Source organism: Myotis myotis, unplaced genomic scaffold (assembly GCF_014108235.1).
Source record: "Myotis myotis isolate mMyoMyo1 unplaced genomic scaffold, mMyoMyo1.p scaffold_m19_p_14, whole genome shotgun sequence".
Taxonomy (NCBI): Eukaryota; Metazoa; Chordata; class Mammalia; order Chiroptera; family Vespertilionidae; genus Myotis; species Myotis myotis.
Genome location: NW_023416318.1, coordinates 35,481,263 through 35,494,576, shown reverse-complemented (window position 1 = coordinate 35,494,576; position 13,314 = coordinate 35,481,263). Strand labels below are relative to the sequence as shown.

General features: G+C 44.4%; 1 protein-coding gene across 1 annotated transcript in view; it reads left to right on the top strand.

Moving 5' to 3' along the window:
- Positions 1-11,620, top strand: part of TMEM178A (transmembrane protein 178A) — a 42,906-nt gene extending 31,286 nt beyond the window's left edge. Inside the window, exons 3-4 of the mRNA XM_036334769.1 lie at positions 783-920; positions 10,654-11,620. Coding sequence (XP_036190662.1) covers positions 783-920; positions 10,654-10,895 — 380 coding nt within the window. The 3' untranslated portion in view covers positions 10,896-11,620. The remainder of the gene's footprint in view (positions 1-782; positions 921-10,653) is intronic.
- The last annotated feature ends 1,694 nt before the right edge of the window (positions 11,621-13,314 follow it).

The window sequence follows — 13,314 nt, the reverse complement described above, 5'->3', positions numbered from 1 at the left end:
TCCGTCCCTTGGTTTTGCCCAGAAGGTGGGGGAGGGGCTGTGTTCCTGGCCCAGTGATCTCAATTGTGTTTTTGTGAGAGACCAAACCTGACAGTTGTGGATACAGTGGGAATAGTCCCTCCTTAACCTGGGGCAGTGGGTGCTTGGGTTGCAGGGCCTGTGTTTAAGGGGGGGAGGGTGGCTATGAGCAGATGTCTCCTATGCGCACTTTGGGCCCTATTTCAGTCACCACAATGGCCTTCCCTTTCTCCAGTCCTTTTTGAAAACAGGCAGGAATCGATATAAATGAAAAAGAAAACAGCTGGCACGCGTGGTGCTCGGGTGAAACCGTATTTCACTGTAACTCGCTTTTTAGGCTCTTTCTCCAAAGTCAGATTAATCACAGCCATGGCCATGGTGGTAACCTGCATTCCTGTCGCCCTTGTAAAGATAATGAAGATATTTTGCACACCTGCCTTGCTCTCAGTGTACTAAGTGACTTGCTAACTGTTATCCAAGTTGACCCTGGCGCTGTCCTCTGGCCCGTTCTCTAGTTGGTATGGACTTCTCCACAGCCTCTCAGAGGGTAACGCCGAGCCCTCTCCGAGCCCTCGGGGTGTTACACCCCATCTGTCCTCTTATGAAATAGGAAGGAAGTGCCCTAAACCTTGATCTTGTAGGCCCTAAGCCTGTCTGTGCAACTTACTAATTTTCATAACATATACAAAGCTCTTCTTTCTCTAATTTTCAAGGACTCTTCCTTCTGCTTATTATGTTGATGTCTGTTTGTGTTTTGAGATTAGATTTGAGAAGAATCACGGCCGGCTTCCTGGGCATGGCCGTGGCCGTCCTGCTCTGCGGCTGCATCGTGGCCACGGTCAGCTTCTTCTGGGAGGAGAGCCTGACCCAGCACGTGGCCGGCCTCCTGTTCCTCATGACAGGTACGTGAGCCCCTCAGACGCCTCTCCCGGCCAAGGTGAGGGCTGCCCTGGAAGCAGCTGGCTTCCCTTTGTTATCTCTTCATTTGTTCTGTTTTCACTTGTGAGACAAGTGGCCAGAAGAAGGTTCGTTTGGCATTGGTGGGTCATACGGAATTTAAAGAAACAACAGTGTTCAAAAGGCACCCCGGTTTCTTCATTGTGGCCCATTAGAAGGTTGGATGGAAATATCTTGGGTTTTAACTCCATATCAGTCAGCTCTGATTTTTCTATCCCGTTTTTGCATACTGCACCCCAGCCCTGGCCGGACTCAGCAAACAGGGAGCCCTGAGAAGAGAGAGCGTCATAGAGCGGCACAGCCCATCCCCCAGGCTCAAAGTCAACTCCAGTGACATACATCCCTTAGTGATGGGGTCATCGGCGTCATGTTTCACATAAATCCGTCATTCATTGCATCCCACGCATGGTCTTTAGGACTCACTACGTACCACACACTGCTCTAGGTGCTAGAGGCACACAGTGAACTAGGCAGACAAAATCCTTCTCCATTGTTGTGGTGGGGAGACAGGAACTATTTGTGAGAGTGATGAAAGCTAGGAGGAAAGTAAACAGGGTGGAAGCGGGGAACCCGGAAGGCCTTGCCGAGGCAGCGATTTCTGAGCTGAATTGTGAGGAGCACCCTTGGTCAGGAGGGTGCTGCCGCTGAGGAGAGCGGGGTGGGCGGGTGTATTTTGTGCTACGGAAAGCACACTGGTGTCGCTGGGGGCAGGGAAAGAAAGGGGAGGATCGCATGAAAAGCAGGCGGTGGCTTGGAATTTAATTTACCGGCGATGGAAGACACCAGAAGGTTTTAGGCAGAGGAGTGGCTTGATCTTAAAGCAGGAGATTGGATCCGGTGGGGTGGAGGGTGGAGGGTATCAAATGACTGTGGCCTTTTTGATAAGCAAGGGAGGACATTTTTGTCTAAAAAGGAGTCAGGATGTAAGTTGATGGCGAACACTGAGTGTAGGGAAGAAATCTTTCCTTCTGTTCCTTATCCTCTATAATAAAGAGCTAATATGCTAATTAGACCAAACAGCAGAACCACCATCCCGACGACTGTCCAGACGCTGTTCCAGACGAAGCTGGGGCTGCGAGGGCCAAGGCAGCCAGGGCTGAGAGGGCCAAGGCAGCCGGGGCTGTGAGGGCCAAGCCCCTTGCACAAATTTCATGCATTGGGCCTCTAGTTATAGAATAAGTGGGCTAGGACAGCAAAGATGCACAAAAAAATTAGTGTATGCATGATTCATGAATGCCAAATTAACAGTTTCACAAAGGATGCTCAGTCTTAGAACCAGTATTACTCTAGATAAGTGGCCATCTATAATAATAAAAGCATAATATGCAAATCGACTGAACAGCCAAACAGTGGAACGACCGTCCGGATGTCCTTCCAGATGACCTTCCATACAAAGCTGGGGCTGTAGCCACAGGATTGAGGCAGCTGCTGCGGCTGTGAGGGAGGGATTAAGGCAGCCACCCCTACTGCAAAGGCCTACTCTTACACAAATTTCGTGCATCGGGCCTCTAGTTTCAAATAAGCTTATTTCTGTTAACCTGGAGTTCTGTTATTCAAGTGACCACAACTGGGTTTTCTAGCACTTCTCAGGGTAGTGGTCACCCACCCAAGCCTTGTTAACTGGAGGCAGCAGCGCCCCTCTGTGGCTGACACTGGTTTCTTTCTGTCCGTCCTCCAGGGCTGACAGGTAGGTGGCACTTTGCTTTCTGGTGTGCTCTACCAATCAGCCTAGGAACCTCCCACCTACCCCTTTTCCCGCCCTGTCAGTAATGGGGGTCATCATTCAACATCCTGACAGAGCATTCAGAAGTCACTTGGCCCCTGAGTAGCTGTGAGCAGAAGACCAACTTAGGTTTTCCCGATTTTGTTGAATACGCAGCAGAGCACAGGAGGCTAAAATTCTAGTTCCTGCGGTTTTGGAGGAGGATTTGAACCCTCAAGACTAGTCATCGGGTGCCTGCCTGAGGGATTCATTTAAAATCCAAATTATAGAATAAGATTCAGGGGCCCGTGCTACCCAGAGAATTCCTTTATGCCTCTGCTGCGGCTCACTGGTCGTAAAAAAATCTTCCCCATTTTCTTCCTTCCCTTTATTAGTTGAGCCCCCATTTTCCTGACTCTAGCCCCCATATACATGAAATAAATGCAAATTACCTCCCCCCTCTCCCCAACCCTGGGAAGGCCCACATCACATACCCTGGTCAGGAAAATGAGAGATGCCTGAGTAGTAGTCCAGGCATACCTCGTTTTATTGTCTGTCACTTTATTATACTTCATGGATGTTGCTTTTCTTATAAATTGAAGGCAAGACCCTCCACTAGCAAAGATGATTCACTTTATTGTGGCACTCACTTCATTGTGATGCTCACTTTATTGCGGTGGTCTGGAACTAACCTGCAATATCTCAGAGGTATGCTTGCAGTTTTTAAAGGACACTTTTAATATGGATGATACAGGGATAATTTAGCATATAAAACAACTATTAGCAATAAGATAAATCACAGGGACATAAAAGCCAGGCCTAGTGGATTTTCCTTGGGAGACTGAGGGGCTGGTTTGGTATTACATGAAAGAAAGGCAGGAGTTCAGTATTGGGTTGACTCAGAGGAGAGCTAGGAGCCAAGTTTCCTGAGCCGGCTCCCCCTGTCCCTGCTCCGCCCTTATTTCTGATCCACATGTGGACTGTAACTTGGGGCCAGACTAGCTCAGGGATCCTCTGGCTTTGTTATGGAAAGCCCCTGTGCAATTGTTAAATAAAAACAAAACAACAGCCACAATAATAAAAAGCCATAACAACCAAAACAACAACAACAAACGTATAAACTTGAAGTTTGATTGCCATTCCTGAAGGACAGAGAGACACAACACAACACAACATTGTTTTCCTCCTTGTGCTTTGGGTTGCCCAAACAACATTTTTGGAATAAAGGGAAAATTCACTTATAGATCCCATCCCCTCAAAAATTAGATTGTTTAATTATTTTTCTTGCTCATGAGTTTGCCTCATTAGAGAGAGAGGGAGAGGGAGGGAGGGAGGGAGGGAGGGGGAGAGAGAGAGAGACAGAGAGAGAGAGAGAGAGAGAGAGAGAGAGAGAGAGAGAGAGAAACGTTTGTGACCATCATCACATGGAAAGTATTTAGTCCTCTGGGGCTACCACTTAACATCATACCCTCACCATTCCCCATGTCGCTACATCGTCCTCTACTCAGTGTTTAATAGCTGCATGTTCTTCCATGGAGTGGCTATGCTGTATTGTAGTCATCTGCTTCTTTACTGTGGGATTCCTGGAGGTTTGTTTTATTTTTCTACTACAAATGCCTCTTTGTTATCTTTGTGAACACCCAGATAACTATGTGAATCCACTGCAGAAGATACATTAGTCACAGCAGGACAGGAGAGCCCTAAGGGTTAAAAGAAAAAATTGATTTTAATTAAGCAGAAGTGTCTTCAGCAGCCCTTGTCAGAATCACCCCCACAGATTTTTGATGCTAAACTTAGCCCCTTCTAATGTGCTGGCGTCTTCATTTTCCACCTGAACTTATTAGCCAAGCCTTCAATGAAGAACATCAGCCATGTGACAGTTTGAGATCTTTCTCCTTCTGCCTATTGCATACAGACAGTCCTTGATTCCCCACAAATGGAACAGCAGTGCTGCCAGCTGTCAGCTCTCCCCGGGGAGCCAGTTCTCCCCCTTCCTCTTTCCTGGGGCCTCTCAGCGGGTGCTGCAGAAGGACCAGGGCCAGGCCTCACTCTCCCAAGGGCTTCAAATGTAGCCCTTTGACTTCATGTCCTGTGAGGCGACACACGTGGTCACAGAGGCATCGAGGATGGAGGGAATAAGACACACGCCTTCTAGCTGTAAATCGCTGCCCATTATTAGAACACACTGCTTCCAGGGCGCTGGGAAGCAATATTTCCCTAAACATTAAAGGATGCCTTCCATTCGGTAGCCATAGTCAAATTAGTTGTTATAAATATTTTAAAGGCTTCATTTGTTCAATGCAAACATTTCTTAATTTTTCAATTACAGTTATATTCCAGATTATTTTGTATTGGCTTCAGGTGTACGATATAGTGCTTAGAGTAGTAGACAGCCATATGCTTTACAAAGTGTTTCCCCCAATACGTCCAGTATCCACCTGGCACCACACATAGTTATTACAATATTAGTGACTATATTTCCTATGTTGTACTTTATATCCCCAAGACTATTTTGTTATTACCAGTTTGTACTTCTTAATACCTTCACCTTTTTCACCCATTTCCCAACCCTCCTCCCTTTTGGCAACATCAGGTTGTTCTCTGTATCTATGAGTGTTTCCATGTCAATGCCAACATTTTTAAATACAATTTTTTAAAAATACGTTTTTATTGATTTTTAGAAAGAGAGGAAGGGAGAGGGATAGAGAGAAACATCATCGATAGGGTGCCTCCTGCACACTCTCTACTGGGGATCAAGCCCCAAATCCCATCATGTGTCCTGACTGGGAATCACCGGTGACCTCTTGGTTCATGGGTTGATGCTCAACCATTGAGCCACACTGGCCAGGCTCAGTTCAATTTTTGTGTCTTGTTGTTGGGTCCTTATTATCTTCTAGTGTACTGGTCCTCCCTTGATGGGGGTCTCATTGCCCCACTGGGTCTATTTTATGCCCTGAGTGACCACAGTAACAGCAGATAAAGGGGAGACAGAGCCCAGGCTGCCCCAGCAAAGCTCAGGAACAATTAAAACCCCCATTAAGCTATTCATTGCTTTGCTTCAATGTATTGAAATAATAATTTTCAAAGACTAATTCATTCAAATCAAAAAAAGACTTGACTGCAGTGGCTGTATTGAATTATCTAGGTTATCCATTGATTATAACTTAAAACTATAAGTTTTCAATGCCTTATCTGAAACCCTTGGGGCCAGGTAGTTTCTGGAATTCCGGATGTTAAAGTTTTCCTTTAGAAAGGTAACATGGTGCATATGTTATCTAACACCTTCAGCAAGGTCTATAATCAAATACATTAACATGTCGGCAGCAAAACATATCCTGAGCTGGATCCATGTGGACTATAAATAGCCTTATGTCCCATCAGGTCAGGCTTTGCCTCTAAATGAGATTACTGCAATCTTTCAGGAAAAGAGTGGGTGTTTGGGGGATTTAATAGTTGCAGATTGTGGATTTTTTATTTACTTTTGTGGTTTTTTTGTAAAGTTTTGTCTCTATTACTCCTGCCCAGTCATTCAATCTGTGGGAAAAATAGCATGAGGCATTTTTTTTTTTTCTTTCTGGAAATTGCAAAGAGACCAGGATGATGGGCAGGTCATTCTTTGAAGAAAGGGTGGGGGGAGGGCAGGGAGGAGGGCAGGGGAGTGAATGTTTATGCCTTTGGGCATTGCAGTTATGTTATTTATCAAGCAGGCTAACAAGGGTGAAGTAACTTCTACTTCTTTCAGCCTTTTAAGCACATCAAAGGAGGATGGTCCAAAGAATGGGCCCAGTTACCCTAATTACATCTTACCAGCTGGCCACAGGCACCATGAAAATGTTAGGGAAGGAAATTAGGTTGATGCTCTGGGATGGCCGCATACATTTTCTCTGTCTCAACCCGAAAATATCCCTTCCAGCCCTATAATTTTGTGATATCATGGTATTTTCTAATTAAGAATATTGGCAGAAACCCTTTTAATATTTTATAAGAAAAGTAGCTGCATGCAGGGCTTTTCAGAACCAGTAATTATTCACCCTTTTGAAGATGCTCTTGGCAATAGCCAGGACTGAGCTTGGGACTCTCTCCCTGGGCGCCACCAGCTGGGCTGAACGGTATCGGGGTAGCCACAGGTCACTCCCAGCTGGTCAGGGGAGAAAGAAAAGGGAAGGGAAAACCTACGAGAAGAATGGAGGAAAGGCAACTTCTCTCCTCATGGATTTTAGGAAGGACCATTAGATTTGGAACTTTTGAATGCAGGGATGGTACCTTATCTTCTCATGCCCCTGTCCCATTAACTAGATTGCTACTGACAAAAAGGCGGCATTATTTAAAACTACAGCCGATGCACGAAATTCATGCAAGGGGCTCAGCCCTTGCAGCCCCAGCTTCGTCCAGAAGGTCATCCGGAAGGATGTCCGGAAGGTCCTTCGGCTGTCTGGTCTAATTAGCATATTATGCTTTTATTATTATAGATATGGAACCAAAATGGAATTACACAGTATAAAAACTGACCTAGAACTAACAATCCAGGAACAACAAAGATGTTTTCATCATTTAAACAACACTTTTTCTTGGTGTCTTTTAAGTTAGATGGTTTTATTTTTACTTTTTAAAATGCCTAGAATGGGTCAGGCCTCTTTTTACAAAAGCTTTGGAAACTTTGAAAACAATGCTTTGTCTAGTCTCAGTACCTTTCCTTGTAATATTCAGAAACAGTCTTGCCCATCCCACAAATGCTATATTTGGGGACTTCTTAGAGATGTGAGCCTCTAAAAAGGACAAACTCTTAGATACACTCTTTTGTTAATCTTGGCTTTCTTCTCACTCAGAACAACTTCAAGGACACCTTGGAAAGATTAAAAAATGTCACTAAAGACCAGCCTGGGGGGGCATTTGTGGGAAGGGGGAAGGCCAGACGGAGGCATATTTGTGGGCTCACGGTAACCCTTTCTACCACTGTCAGCTGAGTGAGTAAAGGCCTCAGAAAATAAAGCAGGCTTTCATCAAGGTTTGAGGAGTGCCCTATTCCACAAAGAACTTAAATGGAACAGAAATGCATATAACATTTTATGATAAAATAAATACAACTAAGTCACAAAAATAAGATGAGCAATCAGGTTTGCAAGGCACAATGGATCCAAGGGTGAGCTTAGTAGCAAAAAAGCATGCCATGAAGTCCCCAACTTTGGCTTGTGGTGGGCCCCTGATTTAGTTTTAGGGAGTGTCAGCTTTCTGGCAACTCAGTCCAAGAATTTATTAGTGTCACATTCACAGTGTCCATGAAGTAAGCACAAACCAAGTGCCAGGGAGAGCACAGCCACTCCGGACACTGAGGGCAGTGAAAACCAGCCTCCGTTAAATCTGCAGGTTAGATGGTTTCTGATCATCCCTTTCTCTTCAGTATGAACTGGAGGTGTTAATGCTAAACTTCATTTCACCAAACACAATTTTATGGAGTTGGCAGGGGAGAGGTGCTAAAAAAAATCAACCTTTAGTGCAAAATCAAAGGGAGTAAATACAGAAAGAAAAATCCATGACAATCTATTTTTTATGTAGGTGCACATTACCAGATACTAGATTCGCTAGGACGTTTTGGGAACTGCGCCACATTTTGGAATAACTGAATTACAGAAATTTGACACTGTAAGGGACTTCAGGAACCAGCTCCCTCCCCTAACCCCTCCTTTTTTTCCTAGATGAAGAAAGGAAGGCTAAGCCAGGCTAGGTAATTTCAAGGTTGCACAGTGATTAGCAGTAGGTCTGCAGACCAGAAAATGCATTTCCTGCATCTCATCCTATTGCATTTGGACATCAAAGGATGCTTAAAAGTCTAAGTTTGGACTCGAGCTTTCAGAGGTCATTAAAACCATGTTACTTGTAAAAAAGACTTTTTAAAAAAAATCCTCATGCAAGGATATATATTTTTTATTGATTGTGTGTGTGTGTGAGAGAGAGAGAGGAAGGGAGAGCGAGAGAGAAAGGCAGAGAGAGAGAGAGAGAGAAAGAGAGAGAGAGAAAGAAACATAGATGTGAGAGAGACATCCATTGGTTGCCTCCCTTATGAGCCCTGACCAGGGATCAAACCTGCAACCTAGGTATGTGCCCTGAACAGTCACCTGAGCCACCCAGCCAGGGCAAAAAGCTTTGTTTTAAGCATTCAGCTGGGTGCAGACAGTTAAATGCAGAATGGAGTTGCTTTTCCTGCGAACAGGTCATTTTTCTATTATTATCTTGTACCTATTGAAGATCAGACTTTTTCTAACTGCCTTATTGTTCTATTCCCAGAATTGGTTAGAAGGACCTTGTTATATATAAACACTGTCTCTGTGTTGGTGCCAGGGAGAACATTCTTGTAGATGTAAGGGCATTTGCTCTTCACAAGATTTGAAAAGAGCAGAGGAGTATTCTTTTTTGCCTGGTTCATTCCTTTATGAAAGAATTATTTCTATGATGATCTTTCTTTGGAGAACTCAAAGTGACATGTTTGCCTTTATATTCCGGAGCAAGGACTCGGAAGACAAGATCTTATCCTTTGTAGAAAAGCAATCACTTTAGAGTTTAAAAACAGAATTAGGCCGGGTAGAAAATATCAAATTATCTCAGATCACGCATCCTTTTAATTGAAAACATTTCTTTTCTAAATGAACATTTGGAAAAGGATTCAGGCGATGTGCTCTTACATGATTTGAGTGGAGGCAGAATTGCAGCACTTAAAAAAATTGCATTCAGGTGATCTTTATTTCTTCCCTCTTGCTGCCGGCTCTGAGCTTATTTTTCTGGTAGTGTTTCTGATCCTCAAAGCTCTGTTTAAAAGGGGGCGTTATCTTATTCCCAAATCTGTGTCTCTGTTTCCTATGGAGAGGCTGCATAGATCCCTAAAGCCACCCAAACAATTTCCCAGCAAATAGATGTGACCTCCACTGTACACAGGATAAACCAAAGAATGAAGGAGAGCCGCGCAAGACTTGGACCAAGGTGGCATTCCCATAGGTCAGAGGGGACCAGATTTGGTTTTTACTGCCCATCTTCAGCTCAGCAACAGTCCCATTCTGATCCCCTCCCCACCCAAAGGAGCATCCTTGGGGGTCCATTGTGGTGAATAGGAGCATCACTTGATCACAGGCTCCTAAAAAGCCTGTGTTTGGGGGATTTTTATCAGAGCCCCGATTTTAGTGGAAGGACAATGATACATGTGTTGGTATAAAAAAGTAAAATCTCAGGTCTGTCCATTTATATCACCCAAATCGCCTACATTCGGAATGGTTGAGGTATATGACCTGCTTACTCAGCAATTTTTACATCATTTCCAATTTCCTGGATTTAATTATATTGTTTAAAAGTTTTTATTCATTCATTTAAAAAAAAAAACACCAAAAAAAAAAAAATCCCCACATGATCTGTTGAGGCCCTAGTATGTACCAGGCTCTGTAACTTAAGAAATGGTTTAGCACTTGTAAAAATTAATTTAAAATCTTATTTACAGGCAACATGACAAGCACTATTGCTGGTGGTAATTCAAAGAGAAAGCAGGCTTGTAGGATGATTGCAACTATATAAAAATGTGGCAAACCTAGATATGGAACAAGGGAAATGAAAACTTTTACATTAGGTTCGAGTGGTTATAGAAGAGTTTTAAAAATAATTACAATTTTTATTAACTTTTAAAGGAAACAAATATAAATTTAAATATACATACCATTCAAGCAAGGTAATTCTGAATAATTCAAATTATTAGAATTCTCCCCTGTGTTCTTCATTCCTGTATCTCCCATGCTTAGCCTACAGTCTGGCACATAAAGGGTTTGCCAATCTTTGTTGAATGAAGTAATTCAAGTCAAAAAAAATTATAGATCCTTCCTTAATTTGGAGTGATCGCCTCATCGGTTGGTCTGATTTTCACAAAGGCCGGTCTGGCATTTGCCTTGCATGTCGCCGGCAACACTGTAACTGATCCTTCGTTCTCTTTGTATTATTTATAGGAATATTTTGCACCATTTCCCTCTGCACTTACGCTGCCAGCATCTCCTACGACTTGCACCGCCTCCCGAAGCTCATTTACAGCCTGCCCGATGATGTGGAGCACGGCTACAGCTGGTCTATCTTTTGCGCCTGGTGCAGTTTAGGCTTCATTGTGGCAGCTGGAGGTCTCTGCATCGCTTACCCATTTATTAGCCGGACCAAGATTGCACAGCTAAAGTCTGGCAGGGACTCCACGGTATGACTGTCCACACTCAAGTTCACTGCTCGGTGGCCCGTCCACAGTGCAGACGACTCCTGAGGGGAACGGAGTGGAGTTCGCATCAGGATCCCAAGCACAAAGCGGTCTTTTACATTCCAGCCTGCTGCCTGCCAGCCGTTTCTGGATGACCGATATAAAGTCATGCAAAACCTCCCCACCTTCCTAAGGACAAGACTACTGTGGGTTCAAGTGCTTTAATGACTACGTATGCTTTGACTGTGAGGAATAGGGAGCCAGTGCCATGGAACACTTCTAGGTTTTAGACACAGAGGAGGTGGCAGTGGGAGAATGTGTCTGATTGCCACTTATTGCTGAAAGTTTGTATATAACAATTACCTGAGAGTCATTTCTATTTGCAAAGGGATTCGTAACAAAGCAAGTATCATTTTTTTGTCCTCGGACCATGCTTGTTAAATTTTCATACAGCATCTTCAGAACTTGTCCTGATGGTGTCTCATTGTGTCAGCACCAAATGTCTGTGGATGTTCCTTGTCACAGGAGGATTCTTCTTCTGTTGCCTTATTTATTTTTTAATTGAAGTCTCTTCTCGGTCTTTGTACTGGAATCAAATCCATAAGGAAAACAGATCAGCTGTGTAAGAGCTATTCCGTGACACTATGCAGTATTGTTTGAAGTCCTATCTGTTGTCCGCCCGCGGTCTCTTCACGTTAACTGATTTCTGCATTAAATGACTGCCCCCTTGTTAATCTGGGCGTGTTTTCCAGTCTTTCAGCCGCGGCAGCACGCTTCCCAGCCAAACAGACAGAGGCGAACCTTGTTTTAATAAGACTCACTAAGCCTTTCTAATCACTCCATTTCCATTAGGTTGGCCATTGTGATTTATCTTTTGTATGTAGCAACCACGCACTTGTTATGGAAAAAAGATGTCATTAAAAATATTTTTTAAATATGTTTTTTATTGAGTTCAGAGAGGAAGGGAGAGGGAGAGGGAGGGAGAAACATCAATGATGAGAATCATCGATTGTCTGCCTCCTGCAAGCCCCCTACTGGGGATGGAGCCCAAAACCTGGGCATGTGCCCTGACCAAGAACTGAACTGTGATTTCCTGGTTCATAGGTCGACACTCAACCCATTGAGTCACACCAGCTGGGCTGAATTTTTTTTATAAAACCTTACCATAGTATTTTAAATCATGCCTACCCCCCCCCCGCCCCCCTTACTCTCTCTCTCCCTCTCTCTTCCTTTACCATCTGCCTGGTATTTGGCCAGTATGGAGGCTACAAGGTCTCTCTGCCTTTCTCCCTGGACCACCTAGGCCATTAGATTTCAATCTTGGCCGCTCATCAGCGTCATCTATTCCTTCACCTGCACCTACTCTGGACCCCACCCCAGACCAATTGACTCAGAATGTCTGCAGCTGGGCTTGAGTATGATTGAAAAACATCGCAGGTAATTCTGACGTGCAGGTGGGATTGAGAGCCACTGTTCTGTGCCAGCCGCTGACATTTATTTATCTCTTACGCAGTGCTAGTAACCGGGCTTTGTTTTTTCCAGGCGTAACTTCATGTAATCCTCTCCATCTCTAAGGTAGGTACTCTTATTCCATTTTCCTAGTAAGGACGCTGAGGATCAGACTCAGAACACGCGCTCCATTTTTTTCCTCAGTCCTCCCCCTACGTGTGGATGTAGGACAAACAGTTTAAGTCCTTCCATTGTGTTTCCTTATCTTTAACTGGAAGGGTGGGCACTAGCTCACGTCTAAGCTTTTCCTCTTAACTCCCACATTATCCTCCATGCTATACACAATGGGTAATAAAAATGCTCTTTAAAATAGGAGAAAATGCCATATCCAGAAGTAAGACACTCTGAGTTTTTAATTTCAGAAAAGATACATGTTTTTCCTTTTTTAAAAATAAACTGATTGGGTGCTCATAAAAGGCTAACGATCTACCCTCCTCCCCTGACAAGTAAAGCCTGGTTTTCCAGCGGCAGTGTTTGGAAGAGGTTAGATGACCCCAGCGACGGCACGCGGGTTCGCCGAGGCCTGTGGGTATGGTCCCTGGCCATCTTGCAGGCCTGCTTAATAAACCCGTCCCTGGGTGAGATCAGAGAGACACAGCACGGAGCAATATTTTTATTTATGGCTTCTATGGGAAATTCTCAAAGCAGGAGAGCTGCTTCTTTGAAGCCTTCTTTACAGATCCCCATAGAAGATGTCGAGACTCTTGAACATTTATATTCCAACCACCGAGGCAGTGTCTGAGTGACTGACTTTTGAAGTGTCTGAGGAGCTTCCTAGGGGCTGGGGGTGAGGATGGAAGAAAGCCTCGGAGGGACAGGAGGTTGAAGGGTTCACGCACCAGAAAGACGTGCCCAGAAGCGGGGAGAGTTCAGTTAGGACTCAAACGTGCGCTGGCAAGAACAGAGCCTCCCGCCTTCC